This window comes from Echiichthys vipera (assembly GCF_963691815.1).
Source record: "Echiichthys vipera genome assembly, chromosome: 8".
NCBI classification, from domain to species: Eukaryota; Metazoa; Chordata; class Actinopteri; order Perciformes; family Trachinidae; genus Echiichthys; species Echiichthys vipera.
Window position 1 is genome coordinate 4,718,065 of NC_139833.1, and position 20,878 is coordinate 4,738,942.

The 20,878-nt window shown below is 41.2% G+C and overlaps 1 protein-coding gene across 1 annotated transcript in view; it reads right to left on the reverse strand.

Moving 5' to 3' along the window:
* Positions 1-20,878, reverse strand: part of thsd7ab (thrombospondin, type I, domain containing 7Ab) — a gene marked incomplete at both ends in the record, with an annotated part of 157,716 nt that overhangs the window by 52,966 nt on the left and 83,872 nt on the right. Inside the window, 5 exons of the mRNA XM_083918758.1 lie at positions 4,641-4,907; positions 6,566-6,760; positions 9,539-9,642; positions 12,172-12,307; positions 13,997-14,112. Coding sequence (XP_083774884.1) covers positions 4,641-4,907; positions 6,566-6,760; positions 9,539-9,642; positions 12,172-12,307; positions 13,997-14,112 — 818 coding nt within the window. The remainder of the gene's footprint in view (positions 1-4,640; positions 4,908-6,565; positions 6,761-9,538; positions 9,643-12,171; positions 12,308-13,996; positions 14,113-20,878) is intronic.

Here is a 20,878-nt window from a genome sequence, read left to right on the forward strand (position 1 = left end):
TATTTCTTGGTGTTTCCGAAATGGGATTGAGAACTCTCCTGGGCGTATATTGTGTCAATCTAGGCCATCATTATAAACAAGTTGCAGTTGAGAACAGGTTCCAATTTGTCTGATCCATCAGAGTCGTATGCCTCAGAGCTTATCGAGTCCTTTTACCAATGCCGACATATTTTCACGCATGAGTTTTACTGCTTCCCAACCGAGCAGCACGTCTGTTACAGATAACATGAGTACTACCAAGGCTTAGCAGATACGATATTTTCTTTGAATAAGACAACCTGAGGGGAAAATAATGCTGTAATAATATTCTCTCATTTCATCTACATACTCAGATAATATAACTGTTGACGCTGAAAATCTGTGTAGGCCTAGATTTTTTCCACACATAAAGCTGATCAGGAATCAGTAACGATGGCAAGTCTATGGCATGGCCCTGAGTCTCCATCCCCTCTGTTTCCTCTTGGCCTTGATTATATTGAACATGACAACACACTAATTAGATCTTCTTGTGGTTGAATGGAAACGATTGCTGTGAACTAATAGAATGAGGAATTTCTCATTTTGCTGTTTTGCTCACCAGCTTCTTGTGCTGATGATTAGTCTCCCAGCGGTGAAGTTTGACTTTGATCATATGTACATGATGCTGTAGTTTAAAGCTTCTTCGTTCATGTACATAATGCTGTACCGAGTAGTTTAAAGCTTCTTTGTTCATAAAAAAGACCTTTGAATACTTAATCAAGCAACAACATCAGTTTAACTGTATTATTTTCTATTGGAGGGGCGAACTGGCTGCAGTGCGTTGTTTTGAGATTAACTTTCATCAGACCCCTGGTCTATTTATTCTTGTTGCTTGTTTTGAAAGTGCTCCATGGATGAGGAACGGGGTTGAAATAAGAAATGATCTACCCTAATTTCAATACAAAAACCTATGTAAGGTAAAAGTGGCTAGAGGGAGATTGTCAGGGAGAATCTCTGGTAATCAAGGTATATGAGCAACAACCTTCCTGCTGCTGGAGACAGTGTGGGTCATTTCCAGTAAATGTCATGACGTAAAATGTGTGTTTTCTGTTTAAAAAGTACAAACATAGGAAGAGATCAAGTGCTAACCAATCTTTTAAGTGGTTAAGTGTGATCTCAAGCGCACAGTTGATAGGTCAGCCTTGTAATTTGTTTAAATTTGATGATGACGACAGACATCCAATGCTTAATTTGAAAAATTCTCAATGGAAACTTTGAAAGTAGAAAAAAAGGCATTTAGTAAAGTGCAATTAAATGGTTAAAAAAATATCATGTACACAGTTCATATACAATACATTATTCTCTGCAGTTAATGTCCAAGCAACAGTGGAAATTTAGAATCAGAATAAAACTAATTTAGTGAGAACTGCTCAAAACAGCCCACAGAGTTTGGTCCTCCCTTCACTCCCTCTCACAGAGAACTGAGGCATTCAAAAGTGAACAATACCACAAAGCTTGGATCAGCGTGCACTTTTAATGATAACCCCCTTTTTCTGTTGATGTCTGTGGAAGACAGAGATAACGGTTGCAGTTTTTCAATCGACATCATAGCTGAGGGCATTGTGGGATGGAAGGACCATGTCTCCTCCTCTAGCAAGATTCAAAGTGATGATGGCTGAGATGCAGAGAACGGTACAGAAATTGAGGGAGGGAGGGGCAGAGAGAACCGAGGGGGGGGGGGGTAGAAGAGAGATTAATGATATCTTGGAGATTCACATATACCAAGCCAAGCCTCATGAATGTGTTTTTTTCTGTGTGCACCTCAAGGAACATTTCTTTTGTCTATGGTTAGTAATGCTTGAAGATAAATGCATGGATACACACACACACACACACACTAACACACACACACATAAAAACACACACAAACTCACAAACATTCACATAGGTGTAAAAATACACAGAAGCTGACAGAAAAGAAACACACACAAACACAACCCCATCCTTAAGATGTGCCCTTGTCACACCCACACCCGGATTAACTGATTCATATCTGAATGTGTGACTCACACAGGGAGACTAAAACCATGTTTATATATGCACAACACTGATGTATTCATTTGAACATCTCCCGCATTCTATTTCACAGCAATTTCACAACGAGTTTCTCAGCCCGGATTCTTTGCTTGAAGTATTTTGGATCTAAGATAAGACCTTACAACGAGGAGACAAATGATTCTGACAGGAGCGTGCCGGAAAAAGGCCTCCTTGTGTGAAATCCTGTATTTGAAATTGAGTCGCGAGCCTCCATAGGAGGGGCTTTCATATGTGCACAAACAAAATCCTTCACATGAACTTCAGATGAATATTTAAAAGAACATAAAGTTATTCTTGCATCTGCAGCATTGCAGCGTGCTACAGTATTTATTTTTTTTACCTGAGATCATGAGTTAAGGCTGGAGAGAGGAAAAATAACGTGTTCCACCTCAAGATTTGTACCTCTGCGCTTCAATGCAGATTTCTGTCAGAGCAGCTTTCATCATCCGGGGTCAAAGGCCAAACTTAAAAAGGTTAGTTGACCAACACTGTGACATTTTCTCGCTGAACTCTAGTGTTATGTTGGCGGGCGAATAGTCCAAATAAGAGATGATCAATAGTTTTCATTGGGAATCTTCCTCTAGTGAAAATTACCGTATTTTCCGCACTATAAGTTGCACCTAAAAACCTTCAAATGTCTCAACAGTGCGCCTTATAATCCGGTGCGTCTTATATATGGACCAATATTGAGCCACAACAGGTCTCGCAACTACGGTGAGCAGCCGCCGACTCTATTTTCCCCCGTAGAAGAAGTAACGCGCGGTGCATGTTGAGATATACGACTGCGTGAAGCGTGCCGTTTCATTTCCATGTGTGTGTTTGTGTAAAGAGCCCAAAATGGCTCCTGTTAAGAGACACGCTTACGACGCAGAGTTTACACTCAAGGCCATTAGTCACGCAGCAGAACACGGGAATAGAGCAGCAGCCAGAGAGTTTAACATGAACCAATCAATGGTGCCGAAGTGGAGGAAGCAACAAGACGCAAGATGACCTGTGGCAGGTAAAGAAGACTAAACAGAGTTTCCGAGGGAACAGAGCGAGACGGCTGCAGCTGGAGGACAAACTCGAACTCGAACTCGTAACCCCAGCCTCGACTGTAGCGTCTGTTCTATGCGCCTTATAATGTGGTGCGCCTTATAGTGAGGAAAATACGGTAATTATAAACATAATTATGGTTTTCAATAATAAAACCTAATCACAGTAAATAGATCATGTGTTATTCAACACCATATTTCAGGCTGCCACCGCGTCCTGCACTCAAATCAACTCCAAAATCAACAAAAGTGGAGTGGCTGAGTGCAGAGGTGTCAGGGCGCTCTGTGGGGCTCTGTGTGACGCAAGTTAAGTAGAAAGGCTGACACTATGGAGAGTGACACAGTGTTGAACTCAGCTTTCCCGAGTGGACGATTATTTTGACTTTCTAAATGACCTGTTTCTATAACATTGTTATATATACACAATAAATGAATGCCTTCATAAAGGCTGACACTTTCCTTTTGAAAATACAACCACAAATGTGTGTGGGTTGGTTTCAAACAGGTCCCCAAGAACTAAACAGAGTTGAGGAGGTGTGAAACATGAAAATTTCATTAGATTTTCTCCCTCAGTGGGAAAGAAAAGCTGAATTTGTCAAATAAGATTAGTCAATTATAATCTATGATTTTCTGTTTATTGTTCTCTCCAAAATAATCCATAAGAGGCTCACTGTGAAGATCTGGGAGATGTGTCTTATGCACAGGTTAATTTAATAAAATATTGTTTACCTCCTTACTGAGGTAAATAGGACAATTAATGGAGATATTGATTTTAGCTAATTTCTCTCAGGACTCTCAGTCTTCAGTATAATGTCATCAAACTATACAGAGTAACTTCTGGAGCAGTGGTTTAATCCCCAAACCAAGGGACAAAGAGGCAAACTCCAACAATATACACCATTTACACTAGTGATGAGATAATCCGGATACAGTGTGACTGTGAATATATTAACAGCTCAAAAACTATATGGGGTTTAATTTTACAATGCTGTGTGCACCACAAACAATAATCACTACAGCATATATTCTTATTTATTTAATTTATCTATCTTTTACATTTACTATTGTTTTGTTTTTCAATTCAATGATAAAGTTCAAGAAAACCCCCAGTTAAAAAAACAATATTTTCCCAAGTCGATGAGAAATTGTGAAAATTAAACGTGATCTCAATATTGAATACAACAGTAGTGATTATCATTATTGCCATAATCGAGCAGCCGTAGTAGATGGTGCTAATTCTTGGCCCTGCTTGTGGCCTTCATAAGGTTCATTCCAGGCCACAAGCTGAAACTTGATAATAATAATAAAGTTCTTCTGTGTACTAACAAGTGTTTTTTCCTTCTTCTTGCTTATTGGAAGCGGGTAAAGTTGTGCCCGGAGTCCCTACACTGCTTCTACAACACCTGAACAAATGAAACCAAAGCTATCCGCATGACAAGAAAATCCCTTTGTTATTATTTTTTTGCAATTTGGGTGAACCAACTTTAACAATGCAACAAACCAACATAAACAAAGTGATTAAAGTGCTGTGACACATGCACATGTACTCACCGTGACTGTTGCAGCGTGAGGTCTCCACCAGCCTGTTGTCCTGGTCGTAGCACACCATGGCTTGGTAGCGGTAGCCCTGTCCACACTCTTTGATGTCTCCCTGGACCTTCATCCCCAGGATGCTCTCCACTCTGCCTCCCTCGGGTAGGATGCAGTCTGACCAGTTCCCCACTGGCTGGGCATTGTACTTGTCACAGGGGCAGTACTGGGTCTCACTCAAAGGGTACATTTGTGTGTTCTTGCACTTGTCTTTCTTCTTGCTCCTCCCTAGGGCGAGCAGAGGGACAGAGATGAGCAGAATAGCTTTGGGAGAGGTGACTCCACATGGTGTTGGTGGATTTCTGTCTCCGTTAGGCTAAAGTTGCTTTGAGCCTCATCATATTCAAGGCTACTTTCAAGGCCTTAGGGAAAGTTCTGGAAAGTGCATTTACTGAAAAAAAGGGTGGGTGACACAGGAATTGCTGCCCCCCCATTCCTGTGGGATACATGCATAGGGGGGGAAAGCAACTCCTTATGATAGATTACATAAATAGTTTCAAGCAGAGTGCTCTTTTACTGAAACAGCGTGATGATGGTTTATCCTCAGGCATGTCTAACATCGTTAATCATAGATCAACGTGCAATTTTTTTTTGGCATCAGGAGTCGTGTCCTTTGCAGATAAGAATACATGACTTTGATGACTTTCTATCTAACTGACCACAGCATCTTTACCTGCAAGTGCCACTGTCTCCAGTAAACTGTAGCACTGGCTGTGAAACCTTTTTTTTTTTTGCATTACAATCATTTTAGCTCAAGTTCATCCTGCATTAGGATCACAGCTGGTTGTTGCTAATTCCATCTAAGCAGCAAACTGCAGTGTAGCCCGCTGTAATCTGTAAAGGTCATAGAGACCAACAGGCAGAGGGAATTCATATATTTAGCTCAACATTATGGTCCACCCTTACTACCCACTTCAAGGAAACTGGATTTGTATGGTCTTAGTGTGGAGCTAGCCAACATCTACCATTATGCTGATAACTTTTCCCAAATATAGCGGCATTATTCTAGATTAAACTACAAAATACACGACCCCTCACACTGTTCCCTCAGTCCACAGGTGCAGAAGTGTCAAATGAAGGACTACCAGACTAAAGAAGTCTTTCTTTCCCTCTGCCATCAGGCTCCTAAACAGCTGACAGGGGTTTAATAATAGACTACATGATATTGTACAACTGCACAGTTTTTTCACATGCATTATTGCACTGTTTACATTGAAACGTTCACTGTTTTTATGTTTTTTTTTATTAATTTGCCAAATAAGGTGCCTTGGTTTTTGTATTTTTTATGTTTCCCTTTTTAATACCTAGATTTCTACATTTTTTGGCGTTCTGTGGACAGCAAAAGAAGACTTCCTGTGACTGCACAGGGAACCTTGTTTCTTTACTGTGCACATGAAAATAAAGACTGAAACTTGAATCTTCAATCTCTCCTTCCTGATTCAAAGTGAGGAACAATGACACCACTTATTCTAAGAGTGTTAATATGGGTTAAACTACCTCTCTGCTCTTTACACTGGGCGAATGAGTCAAAAGATTTCACATCAGGGGAAAATAAAAAAGCTTTTTAAATCCACTTTCTTGCACTTTAGCGAAAATGGATGCAATGCACCACTCTTGTCATTTTTGCTTCTATGACTGTGATGTACAGGGAAACTGTCGGGGGATTCCCTGAGCATTTAGCAGCATCTGAATATCATAGATTTATAACCTTGTGTTCAACTTTACTGCCCCTCTCTTGGAGTGGGGCAGTAATGTGAGTCATGAACATTACCTCTCTAAACTGCCTGGTACCTCACCAATACTTTAACTACAGTGCAAATAAGCTTGGTCTGAAAAGGGTTCAAACAACAGCCCATTGTTTTTGCTGTGTCGCTCTCTGTTCTCACCTATCAATGCCCTCTTTCTGGTGCGAACCCCCACACAGTCAGCTGTGCAGGACGAGAACTTGGACCAGTTGGTGAGCTGGCAGTCGTCCTGGCAGGGGAGCTGACAGTGCTGAGTAATGGCAGGCATGGACTTGGCGAATTTCAGGCACTCGCTGATGTCGGCCTGCGTCCCATCCAGCTGGCGACAGGACACAGCTGGAATAATTAGAGCAAGACAGGTCAGAAAGGCTTCATTAGAACGTGTGGGAGGCCATTGAGTGGTTTATCGCTTATTGTTCCAACAGACTGATTGGTTGTCAGAGTGGGTATTGAAAAATGCAAGACAATGATTTATGATTATAAAAGAGGAACTAAGGGCGCACTCACACTGTCCTTCCGCACCGTGCCCCGGGCTTTAGGGTACTTGATGCGCTCTGATGCGTCTCTTTGTTTACAAATCTTTCCATAGACCTCAGAGTTTTTGTGCGTCTTGTCGACTGTTTTTGAATCTTTTCATCGACCAAATCTGCAGTAAACACTCCACCTCCGCATCACATCAACGTGAACCTTTTGCCATTGTTGTTGTTGTTAAATGTCCGCGCGTGGTCCTTCCTTCTATTTTCTATGTCCGAACAGGCGCACATAAATGACGTCAGAACTGCCATGCGCACGCTCGTGCTCGTACACGTGCGCACGCTCGTGCTCGTACATGTGCAAACGCGCTCTACAAAAGCCCACCTCTCTCAGACGGGCCGTGGACGGCCAGCTGGCCGCAGTTATGCTCGGAGCGGTTGCACTCACACTGGTCAAACGCACTAGGCTTCACCCGAAAAACCTGTTTTGGCGCGGTGCGGAAGGACAGTGTGAGTGCACCCTAAGTGAACTACAGAAGTAGTGGCCATAGTGTTAATACAACTTTGAGGTACTTTACTTCTCTATACTTCCAATTTATGCTACTTTATACTTTTTCTCCCAAACAATTCAGATATTAAACTAGTCACTCAAATACAACTCTTTTGCCGCTTCAGTCACTAAGAAGGTTGCTGATTTTATAGAGAGCTTATAAAATATGGTGCACCAAGATGTAACATGTCAATTGAGGTGTTTGTAGCTTTTGAAAGAGCCAAGCTAGCTGTGCTATCTTCATAACATATTTAATGTACAGATATGGGAGTATCACCAATCATCTAACGTGCGCGAACAAAGCAAATAAGAGCTTTTCACAAAATGTCAAGCTGTTTCTTTCATAATTCAAATAAATAATTCAAAGAAAAGCTGAATGCCGGTCTGTTTAATTTCTACATTGTGGTAATTCCTTGTTCAAAGGGGCCCTCCAGTGATTCTGTATTGCACTTCCATGCATTAAAGTGATGTAACTCTGACTAGATAAAGCTCTTTCAGGCAGCACAACACATCACAGCTGTTTTCAAAGGCGGTATAGCGCTTCCTCTTACTAGTAAACTTTTTGATGTGTGAAATCGCTGTAATGCTCCTTTAAGACATAACATCAAATAGAGATGTAAAGAGGGCAACTGAAGAGTCAATGAAAAACAAATACGAACTGTATGATTCAGATTACACCTCATGGGGAGCTAAATAACAATTATAAGCACAGCAAACACAAATCCATCTCTACCTCAATTGGTTTGAAGCGCACAAGTCAATTTATGTTGGCTTGCATCATCCCATTCTTTGTTCTTTCAATAAAGGGTATTACTCGTGTTGCTGCAATATTTCATTTTCATGTGATGCAGACGTTCTGCAGGGCTGTACCTTCATAGAGAAATCAATCTCTAAGCACATTTTTGCTAAACCCCCCGTGGGGCACTGCTATTGGTTTGGAAAGCCTACGTCTGGTGGTGTGTTAGGTCAGGTATTATCTGTGTGTGCGTGTGTGTGTGTGTGTGTGTGTGTGTGTGTGCGTGCATGTGTGTGTGCGTGCATGCGTGCAAGAGAGAGAAGCACATGCTCTCAGTGTTCTAGTGTGTGTTAAATAGTGCTTCTACAGTGTTTTTCGCTCTAAGGAAAGTCCTTGTAAAGGTATACGACACAAAATACTGTCTAAAAGAAACCCAGACAGTGTGTCTCCTTTGGTTTAAGTCAACGACAAAATGGTTTCTGCCATTTGAAAGTGTCAGAGGGTTGAAAACATGCACAGAAGGGTCTGAACGTCAGGTGTCAGATGCTATTAAATCAGTGAAAAGCTGGTGGGAATCTGAAATAGTGTGGTGACTGAGTGTGACTAAAGTGGACCTTAAAGCATTTTCATGAATGATTCTCCCATCCATTAATAGCAAAGACGAAACAGAAATATAAGCACTAATAATGGCCTTCTATAGGAGCTGGAACATAATGAAATTGATCATTCTGCGTGACCCCATGAAATTGAATTTTTATGAAAGCCTCCAAGGACTACATGGTACATCCATCCTCAGTGAAAAGGCAAGGGGGAATATGCTTATAAAGTGGTAGAGCCACAACTCCTTTATAGTGCTTATGCATGAGGCCCATATAAAGAGGAGCTGGAGTTGTTGTAAGCTATAGGCAAGGTGCAGCATCCTCTCCTACATTTCCACAAAAGACATTTGATTAAAATTGCATGACAAGAGTCTGAGGTGAAAAAAAAGCCAGTAGTGAAATAACCCACACTCTTATACGAGTCTCATGAGAACATGATGATATGAACATATTTCTTTCCCAAAATAAGGAGGATTACAGAAAATAATACTAAAATAATACCCAGAAAAGACAAAAAGTCTCTAGCTGATGTTTTTAGGAGTGTCAGCCTCAGTTCGTGTTGCATTTTTAAGTGGGAGGATTTGATGTGTGCACTAAGTAAATTGGCCTTTTCTCTAAACCTTGGCACATCCATCTGCTGCCTCATGGCCAGGCTCCAGATGCACCGCAATGAGCCCAAATTTAATTTAAGGTGATTAGGAACGGTTCAGTGAAGATGCGGAGGGAAAAGGGAGATGAAGAGATCACTTTTCTTACCTCTTGTTTGGAGTCCTGGTCCACAGGTCTCCTGCGCACCGGGGCGGTCCTGTCGCAGAAACCATGGGACCAGCTGGCACTTCCTCCATTTGTGGGTTTTCCACCTGGAATAATCAGGACAGTATTTCAATGCAACCGTATTGTCCACTTGCTATCACACAAACATTGAACCACGAAAGAGCATTAATATATAATAAAGTTCTGCACATAGAGCTGACCTATCTGAGGTAAATATCTACTTTTTCAAACAAATATTACAATTTATATTAAAATGATTTTCTATAGATTGAACTACAAGCCTGAATGTGTACTGTGCATAGTATTGACATGTTATGCCAAACATTATTACAAACATATCTTGTTATTACATTTTTTGACCGAGATAAAGATTATTTTTGAGGATCTTCTTCAATGTGGCTCTTGTTTATTTGTTATTTTTGTTTTACCAGTGGGTAATAACAAACTTAAGTCACATATGTATGTATGAGCACTTGGTGCAAGAAGTATTCAAATAATTTACTAAAGGTAGTGATACTACACTACAGCAATACTCAAATACAAGTCAAAATGCTGCATTCAAAATTCAAACTTGAGTAACGACTTGAGTAACGTAACTTGTGTCCCAGTTTGATTCCTGTTGCAGTGGATGTGAATGGCACTAGCTGACACAGGCTTCGTACACCTGTACTGAGGTGAAATTAAAGCACTTTTCAAGGACTTCTAAGGTCCATTTTCAAGCTTTTCCAGAACCTTAAAACTGTGGTAAATTACATATTTCTCAGAATACATATAGATATTGTAAATGATTTTTTCGCCATTAGAATTGCGTTAAATGAGATATTATTACGCTATAAACACAAAAAAAGTTTTTTTAACACCAGGATGAGATAATAAAATATTTTTCTATTGTATTCTATTTGTTGTGAAATAAATGTGGAAACAATTTAAAGCACTTTTCAAACCTTGAACACATAACATTAAAATTCAAGCATTTTCAAGGATTTTATTCCACCTGTAAGAACCCTCGTGACAGGAAGTTAACAAGGACCAAGGCTGTTGCCTAGCAATGGAATTCTATTAAAAAGGTCTTAGTACAAAACCATTTTTTAATGTCATAATAGGTCTTGTAAGTGTTATATCATTAGATTACTGGACCACTATTATCGCATCATTAACACGTAAACAGCACTTGAATGATATTTGAATCATAGATTTCTGGTGTCCCAGCCTTCTTCCATTAGCCTTGACTGTAACGTTAGCTAGCGTTAGCTTACGACAATTTCAAAGCCCCAAACTGAAATAACGCAAATTAATAGTTTTTTTATTTTATTGTTTGATAAAAAAGGCCATAAAGAGTTACCTGCGACATTTACAACAACTTTGTTCATAAACTGTCTTTCATTTTCCTTCAAAAACCAGCTAACCGACGAGCTAACGCTAACCTAGCAACCGTCACCTGTCTCAACCGTTACCGTTAATGACGTTACGGAAGCCCAACACCAAGATCGTTTATATCACAGAAGATCACCATGTTGGTGTTTTTCTGACAGACCACTGAAACTACACAGAGTCAGAAGAAGTAGCAGCAGAAGGCTATATTGTGATAACTAAATTATAGTATTATTATTGTAAGATTAACTCTTTGCGCACAAACAGTTTAGAATAAAGGAATTTACCTTTTCGATGGAACTCCATTGCTAGGCAACAGCCATATATCGACACTGCCACAGGAAATAAACCGGGACACATTAATTTTTGTATTTATATTGCTGAAATTATCTATAAAATTGGATTACTGACTTTGTTGAAATGATTTCAATCCATAAAATCACCATTAAATAGTTAATCAATTGTTTCACTATAGTTCCACAATGATTGTCATTTTGGGTCAGCAGTAGCTCAGTCCATAGGTGACTTGGCTAAAAACCTGAGGGTCGCTGGTTTGAGTCCCTGTGTGGACCGTGAATGGAGTGTGGACTGGTATATAGTATTTGCTGCTTGTATTATGTATGTGTGTATCCTGTATTGTTTATCATTCTGGTCAACAGCAAGTAAAAAAAAATGAGCATCTATTAATAAACATATTTTGAGAGGTGTGTGTGTACAGTATGCAAGTGTGCATGAGCCTGAGGTATATGCAGACATCCTGAAGTTAAATTAGTACTTTTAAGACCTTTTTTTTAAGGATCCCTTACAGAGACCCTCGTCATTTTGAGTCTAAACCGTTTTGCAGCAACACACATTAACTCAGATATATAGCATGACTGATTGCAAGATAGCACAACTGAACAGTCTTAGTTTGTCACAAGTTTGTCGTATAAATAAACTACACAGACTACGCACCTATGCAATAATTACATTCATGTAAACTTTGGTGTATAACCTCTTTGGACACATATACGTATTGAAGATGCAAAATTTTAAATTTAAACCTAAATGAGCACTGTAACAGAGTGAGAACCAGGATAAGAAAGACAATCGTAAGTCTATACTATCTCCGTATATATAACTGTATTTAGGCTCAAAACAGCTACGCTATAATGTCTTTAACATCAATCCAATTCCTGTTTCAATTCAAGCAGTAAAAACAACAAACATGAAATTTGAAACCAGCAACCCCGTGGTGCTTTTACCTGAATCCTGGACAGGTTTTGGGGGCCACACAGTCCCTCTCCTCCTCCAGCACCTCTGGACACTCCTGTCCCCCGTTAGATGGCGACTGGATGATAAGACGCTTCCTTGATTGCTTCCTCTTTACAGCGTTACCAGCTGAACAGACGCAGACAATTATTGAATCAAAATGAGAAATGTCTGCATTGGAAAGTGATGAGGAACATGTCAAAAAAGATAAGCTTGGCTGCTCCGTTAATAGTCCTTGAAGAATGGACTTGGAGACTACTATTGCCAAATCTAATTGGACAGCTATCGTAGACAACATGCACGTCTGATTACTCGGGGTATCAAGCCAACACGATGATGTAGAAAAATCCCATTAGACCTTGGAATTGACTAAGATTAGATTTATGGTGTTTACATGTGTGGAGATGCCCTCGGGTAGTTAACTAAGATGAAACGAGCCTCTGGATAGCCCTGAACCCTGCTTTAAACCTTTGCATGTGGGTGGTGTGAAATTCTCCGCACAAGGTGAAGATATCAACGCCATCAAATTAAAATGCACAGCCACCGGTGGGGCCTGCTCAGAGTGAAGAGATTTATGCCCCCGTGTCACACGGAGAGGTCATCAAAGTACGGACGGTAATGATTTTCAGATGTAAATCAATTTCATGTCTTTTGTAACAACTTGGACAATGGCTGCCTGACGGAGGTGACCTCATCTGAACAGTGTTTTTCCTGCACGGCACAAAAACAACAACAACTCCACGCACTTGCTGACACTTGTAGCAGCCACGGGCGAATCAGCTCGCCAGGCGCACTCAAAGGTCAGCACAAAGGTCGTCTCACATGCCAATCTGTCAAATTAATTACGTGTAACGAGACGTGAGGGTAAGTATTTATGTGGTTGTTAATGTGTCTGGCCCTGTGCAGAGTGTGAGTCCCACATAGTCAATTTAAACTTTCTTCTCTATACCCCCAGGCTGAGACATTGATGATTGATGATTGATGATTCTTGTTTGTTAATTATTATTATTAGAGCTGCAACAATTAGTTGTCGATGAGTGAGTCATTTTTTAAGAAAAAGAGTCAAACTCTTCTGATTCCAGCTTCTTAAATGTGAATATTTTCTGGTTTATTTACTCCTTCTATGACAGGGAACTGGATATCTTTGAGTTGTGGGGAAAATAAGACAATTGAGGACGTTATCTTGGACTTTGGGAAACATATTCGTCACTTTTTTCTGACATTTTATGGACGGAAAAACTAATAATTGAAAATAATCACCAGATTAATCCCCAATGAAAGAAATCGTCAGCTGCAGCCCTATCATGGTACAGTTCTCTGTCGTAGCCTGATGCCAAATATTCTGTTCACACCAAACGTGAAGCGAATTTGCGCCGTGCGTTTCTTGTACGAGTTTAATCGTGGAATCAATGCTTCTTTCCATCATCAACCACGGCTGAAATAACCACCACTGCTGCTTTGTACTTTTTGTGGAAGTCCGAGATACGTCAGACACCCTCATGTGTTCATACTGACATGATAACATCCGCTGGAGGGTCGCACAGCTTTGGTAAATTTCACTGCCTTCCCCACTGACTGCATTTGGATGACTGGCGCTTCCAGCACGGCTTGAGGTTCTGATTTAGCTGTGATTTCATTGCATAAAATGGATGAAAAGGAGGTGAAATAACTACACTATAACGCCTATTTGTAAAATGTCTGAATCCCTGCCTTGTCAGGTCTGTCCGCAAGATGACAAACAGGTTGGATTAATCAGGGGTATACTAACATCCGTGTGGTCCTCTCTCCTTTCGTGTGATTATTGTTTTTTCACTGTACCTGCATCACAACTAACAGGGCACGATGTCCAGTCGCTGAAAGGGGTCATGATACAGTCTTTCTTGCAGGGCAGCTGACAGGGTCGCACTGTGCTGGGGCGAGGGCCGTCTGGACACCTAGGGCAACAAAAACACACAAACACACACACACAGCGGGACTGTTTAGTAACACTAAAGACCCAAACACGACAGAAAGTGGTCTGAAACCTCACAGAACAGGCACAAAAAACAGCATTATGTTGCTACACAGTAGCTGCTTGTTGGAGACACTCACCCCTCAGACAGAACAGTTATTATGACCCATGGTAAAAACATGTTCAGGGAAACTATCAGACTAGAATAAAAGTGCTCTTTTTAAATCACCAGGTGCTGAACAAAACTGATTATATCTCCGCGACCCTTTGGCCTCAAAACTGCCAAAGGACCAGATAAAACCTGAACACGCGGATTGGATTTTTAGTCATTTTAAAGCTGCACTTATTCTTCTTTTTCTGGTTTCATCATCATTAAAATCCCAACCTAATGTAGCAGGGAGATCCTGTGATGTCGTTCATTATGCGCAGATTAAATTCTAGTGTTGGTTACAGGAACTTAACCACCTACAGGAAACAATCATTTAAGCACGTCGTGTACTGTGGAGCGAGAAGTGCTGGCAACCCCGTGATGAAAATGTAGTCGGAGAAAATAAACATAAGTGTTTGCGTAAGCCACCACACACTGAGACCATAAAATTTATGATCAAGGACCTTTTATTACTTGAATTTCATTATGTTGTACACACAACATCAACTGCATGTCTGTCAGTGCTGAGAGAGAGGTCCCTCCTCTGCTGCTCTTTCTCAGGTGTCTTCTATTTGTCTCCTTATCTGGATCGAGGGTCTGCGGACAGAGGGTGTTGTTTGCTGAACAGATTGTAGAGGCCCTTGAGGCAAATTTGTGATTTGCGATATTGAGCTCTATGAATAAAATTGACTTCACACAGATAAGAGCAACACATTCCAGTCAGCGCTCACTGATACCTTTTCATTGCACATATATTCTTATGTGCTGAGTGTGTGGTCATTATGCAAACACACACTCTTTCTGGCCACAGTCTTTAACTGTACCCAGGGCGAGTGAACACTTGTTAAACTAAGTAACTTGTAGATCTCGGAAAAGTCTGCAGAGCTCGTGTTTCATTTGCTCTGATGGATAAGTCTGCCCCCCCCCCCCACACACACACACATTCAGACAAATATCTGAATAAAATGTTTAGCTGCAACTTGAGCCTGTGAATGTTCTCATTTGTCCAGGTCGTCGTTATCCCCGAAGCAATTTCAGTCAAAAGCAACTGGACTTGGTTATTTGTCTAGGAAGACATTTCACCTCTCATCCAAGAGGCTTCATCAGTTCATGTACGCATCTGACCAGGCTGGGACTGGACCAGGACCAGGACCAGGACCAGGCTGGGACTGGACCAGGACCAGGACCAGGACCAGGCTGGGACTGGACCAGGACCAGGACCAGGACCAGGCTGGGACTGGTCCCAGTAACTTGAGAAAATAAAATGTCATTTGGACGATGCTTTATGTGCACATTAGGTTAATTTTGCACCAGAACTCTTAATAAAATAGAGAATACTGCTTTTAATATGTCAGGTATTTAATTCATACCAAGTTCTTTATGATGTGGTTCATTCATAAAAACCATGAGCTATCATTATCCAAATGTAACATCATACTGTGACACAAGATTTGGGCCATACGCCCAGGCCTATGTGCTCTCTACAATACTCATGCTGTGCTCACTGAGATGTCTGGTTACTGGACAGGTTCAGGAGACTCTTTGGAGCTTTAACTGAAGTACGACCGGTTCACCCAAACTGTAAAACATCAACCAGGCCCCAGTGACTTTCATATATGTGAAGACAGTCTGGATTCAAATTTCACACAGTGACTTCTAGAGACATAAAGCATGTTTTAAAGCTTTAATAAAGATCACCATAGGGGTTTGGCACACCAACCATCTGGGTATTGCTTGAATACAGAATGTAATTATTCTAGGCACAATCTAGGGCAATAAAAACTGATGAAAACCTTCGTAATCACATCCAGTTTACGACTGATGTATGCCATCTGGCTCACAGAGCTTGAAAGATATAGAGAGGAGCTGGTCATATCCCCCAACAGAACAATATAGGCTTCACAGGAAATGTTAATAAGTAAGTCTATATTAGGATGTGTTACATTTATTTCTCTCTGCTCAGGAAGCTGTAACACACAGAGCTGCTTAAGGGTAAATCCAGCAGACGAGCAGACCAGCCTCAGGACAGAAACACACTTGTTTTAACTGGGTTCTGCTATCAGGGAGTAATAATCCTTTTGATGGCACAGAATAGAGGGTCAAGTCCAGGTTTTTCGAACAAGGGTTACGGTTAATCTTCCGTCATTTAAGCACCTACCGTCCCCTGTGCATACCACCAGGCATAGATAAATGGGTCGTAATAGACCTGCTGTAATATGATCTCTGCAACACTGCGCGCCTGGGCTCACAGCGGGATCTTGCCGCTCTGTTTCCTCATCCATCGGTTGACACACCGATCATCTGGGTCAGGTTTAATGTTGCTGAGAATGAGCGCTCTCCTTTGGGCGTTCCACACTCGTTAGCATGGTTTTATCAGGGAAGCGATAGGGAGCCTCACAGGGAAAATGTAATAATGTAACAGCATCACAAGGAGAGATTTATTTTTAATACCAATAGACAGAGCTAAATCCCTCTCGAGCGGAACAAATCCTCTGGTGTCTTCATACAAGTGAATGGTCCCCAGGAAAAAAAAAAACAGCTGTCGGATATAGCAGGGGGGAGGATGCATTTACATTTTCAGCCTCCAGCTGATACTCACGTCCGTAAAGCAGTGAATGAACAGGTGTCTGGCTCGAGGACACTTCAACAGAACGTGAGGCTGTTAAGATCCATGAACCTGGGAGTGCGGAACAATCCCTATGCTAACACCCCAGCGCTAACAAGGTTTTATTAATTTGTACATAAATATATTTCAACTCTGCAGTGTCTACAGTCTGTTGGGATCATGAGGCTCTTTATCAAGGGGGAACCTGGCAGAGGACGCAGCGCAAAGACAATAATAAACCTGCGAGATCGAAATACAATCAAAGATTACTGTGTGTAACAGACGGAAAAGCAATTTATTATACAAGCAAGCCAATAAGCAGAAGGCCGGTATCAGATGCATGAACGAGATTATTTTAAGTTTCAGCAAAACAAAATAAACACAAAGTTTCATTTTGTTTTTTTCAGTTCATCCTTTAACAGATTAGACACCCGGCCGCAGGCTCCACTCCGACCTGTGGCCCTTTGCTGCATGCCCCCCCTCTCCCTCTCTCTCTCACCCCATTTCCTCTCCGTCCCATCTAATAAAAAGCTTGAAAACTGCCCAAAAAATTATCTTAAAAATAAATAAATCAGCCACAATGAGCATTTTGTTTCCTCGCATCTCGACTCTTTTAATGCACTAGATTCTTGTTTGAGCTAAGAAGCCGTTGCAAATCTACAATTGGGTCAAAATTCTAATTGAATTTCCCAATTTGCAACAATGCTGGCTTTGTTACACTGGCGTCCTGTGATTTCATTTAAAATCCCTCTAATAAGCCTGTTTGTCTTTGATTTAAATATATTTATGACTGAGCTTGTTTCTGTTGTTTTGTGATCATTTGATATGAAACTTTTGTCGCTGGTGTTCTGCCCTGGTCTTTTTTGAGGGGTTAGGCTGTAGGTGTCGTCTCTTTCTCTCTTCGTCTGTGTCAGTTTCCTTTAAACTGTGAGGTGGGGCTATTTATGTGTTAGCCTGCGTGCTGACTGGTAGTAGCTGCATGCTGGGTTTGGCACAAAGCCCAGGTGAGACTCAAAAAGATCAGTGGTGCAAACAAAACATTGGGTGAATAGTAACTTGTGGCTGTTAAAGTCTTCACACCTGACGCCTAAATGTGGATGTGCATGGATAGGTCGATCAGGGATGGATGCTTTTCCTGTTCTTTTAATGTAAATCTATTTCTTAGTGCAGCTCTCACTTTTGATTTTGTTTCCCAGCATGTCCTTTATAGTCAACATGTGAGTCTAGGGTGCTTTACATACAGGGAAAGGAGCTGACTCAGGTTTCTCTCTACAGAGAACAACTCCTCTCTGTTCCCCTTTTAGTCTAATTTTACAGTAGGCCCACTGATGATGGGTATTATCCAAATTTAGATGATTAAAACGAAATAATATTCCAGTTTTCTGAAGAAAAAAAAACCCACTACATGTTTGTTGGTGGAACAAATAACACAATGCTTGGCTGGAAGACTATTTGCGGGGGTGTGAAAGCTAATATGTTATTTTTATGCATTTTTTATGGTTGTTCTCCTCCTGTATTCTTCCTTTCTGTTGTCATTTTGTCTCTAATATTGTCTTTCCTTGTCAGATTTTGTTGTTTGTTTGCAGGGGAAAAAAATGTACAAAACGCTTCGGATATCTTACTCTAACTGCCCGATTTTCCATCACATGATTTCCTCTTTCAACAGTTCACTTGTGTGTTTATCACCACGAAAATGCACCGCGCTGAAACGAATAAAGCCATCCAGTTATGGCTTCTGGTTTTTACCGACTTGCTTGTTCCAGTCAGTGTCACAATCTCATAATGATCTTTAAATATCATGATTTGTAGCGAGGCGAGCACACACACACAACACGGCACTGGGAGCCTGTCCCAGAGCGCAACATTAAGAAGAGCAGCCAGGCTAATGCTTATGTTTTGCTTGCTGCTATTAGCGCATTGAGTAATCTGTTCAGCAAGAGGCTGTTTTTTAAAAAAAATGAGCAGATGGTTGAGCGGGATGAAGAGAGGAGATTCAAAGCAAAGAACTGTCAGTAGTTTTAAGAGAGTGTACACACACAAAAACAAGGTCTGCTGGGAAAAGATAAGGCCTAATTAATTTCATTATCAAAATTACGGACTACAAAACAAGAACATCATTTGTTTAATTCAGCATAAAACAGTTGTAGTTCTTCAAGGACCCTTTCAGGGGTGTCTTTGGCCTCCTCCTCGAGTGGTTTTAAGCTCTCTATCACAGCCCAAAACAGGAAGTACACAGCCTCCATTAGAAACACGACAGGGGGATGATTGACTGAGCCTAATACAGCTTCTGTTGAACATCATAACCATGAATCATTCAGTTTCCCTTTTCACAAATTCTACAGCATCAATGTGATTACACAAACACACATTTGGTAGCATACAGCACACAGACTGTCAGAATCAATAAGCAGACGTTGTTGTTTTTCCCCCCCTCACACCACAACAGCTTTCTCGATAGAATGATAGCAGCCCGAGCCTGAGGCACTGACATATTTGTCTCTGTTGTGTCTTCTGTTTCTATTGGACTTTGACAGTTAGTGTTTATGTGTGTGTGTGTGTGTGTGTGTGTGTGTGTGTGTGTGTGTGTGTGTGACATACACTCGGAGAGGTTCACCGCCTCAGGCTAAGGGAGGAAGACAGCTCAGATCCATCGATGAATCAGACAGGGCACATCTGCATATGCAGGGTGCAGGTGGCCATGTTTGTTTGTTCTGCTGGGATCCCATGGGTGCACTGATCAAGACTACCTGTCAGATTGTGCCGGATAAAGAGACACCAAGTGCAGGATGAAATACGCATCAAGTCACTACTGTGTGCAGGCTAGGAAACGCTGCCTCTGAGCAACAGACGGCAGGGAAACCAGAGCTGTCACACCTTTATACTTTGCTTTGGTCAAGAAGTACGCAAATCAACGGCTTTAAGTTTATCTTTAACCCTGTAGACACACCTGATTGTCTGTCAAATCTATGGGGGTGATCAAAAGCTTCCATGAAAGGAAGACTCATCTACAGACAAGGGAAAGCGAGCAACATAATGAACGTGATGCTTCCTTACAGGGCTCACTGAATAGACTGAAACAATTTGGTTTACACAGTCAACAGACCAGATCTCACACCAGTCAACACCTATGGTCTATCCAGTCTTAAGTATGATAGTAACACCCTTTCAAAATACTACTGAACAAACAACAATGGTGAATCTTTTTACGATCACTTATCTCATCATCGTACGTTCTCAAAACTGTTCCCCTCGACATTTTAAATAAGTTTTGTTTTGCAGAGCAATGCTCATGCATGTTAAGTACAGATGATTTGGCTCTGTTAATTGTCTCATGCTGCTTGGAAAACTTGCTTATTAAAGTACTGATTGCCAGACCTCTTTTATAGCTGACAAATGTGACTAATTGGCAATCAACCTAATAGGACCCATCTTGGTGGCAGTGTTTGTCATTGTGAGCTAAAGAGTCAAAGTAATTTCCCCCACGAGATGTTTGAATTATTTTATTTTCTCTATTTATGGGTGTGTGTGTGTGTGTGTGTGTGTGTGTGTGAGTGTGTGAGTGTGATAGTTCTGGGCAGCAACTGAAACTTTTATGTGCTCATAGATAAAATAAACAAGAAGTGTTGTACGCACGGAGCTTATTTCCATTACAGTACAAAGTCCACATGCTGGCTTACAGCCTGTTACTGGACCCCTGCCAGTGACAATAGCCTGAGGGAAAATCCACCTAAAGACTTTGAACATCTTTGAAGGTTTACAACAGTCAGAGACACACTGTACAAAGGGATGCAACATAATGGATGCTGAGTCATAGCTGAGGTTGTACGCAGGCAGAGTCAGAGTGAGGGAAGCTCCTCTAGCACCGTGGACAGCAGCACTGATCCGTGAAGGCAGGTGATAAGAAGCCTCACAGTCTGAGGACCCTGCTTGACAACACTCGCGGTATCTGTCTTTCTATCCTACTGAAGCGAACTCAGGTTGTTTTTCTGCTGTCAA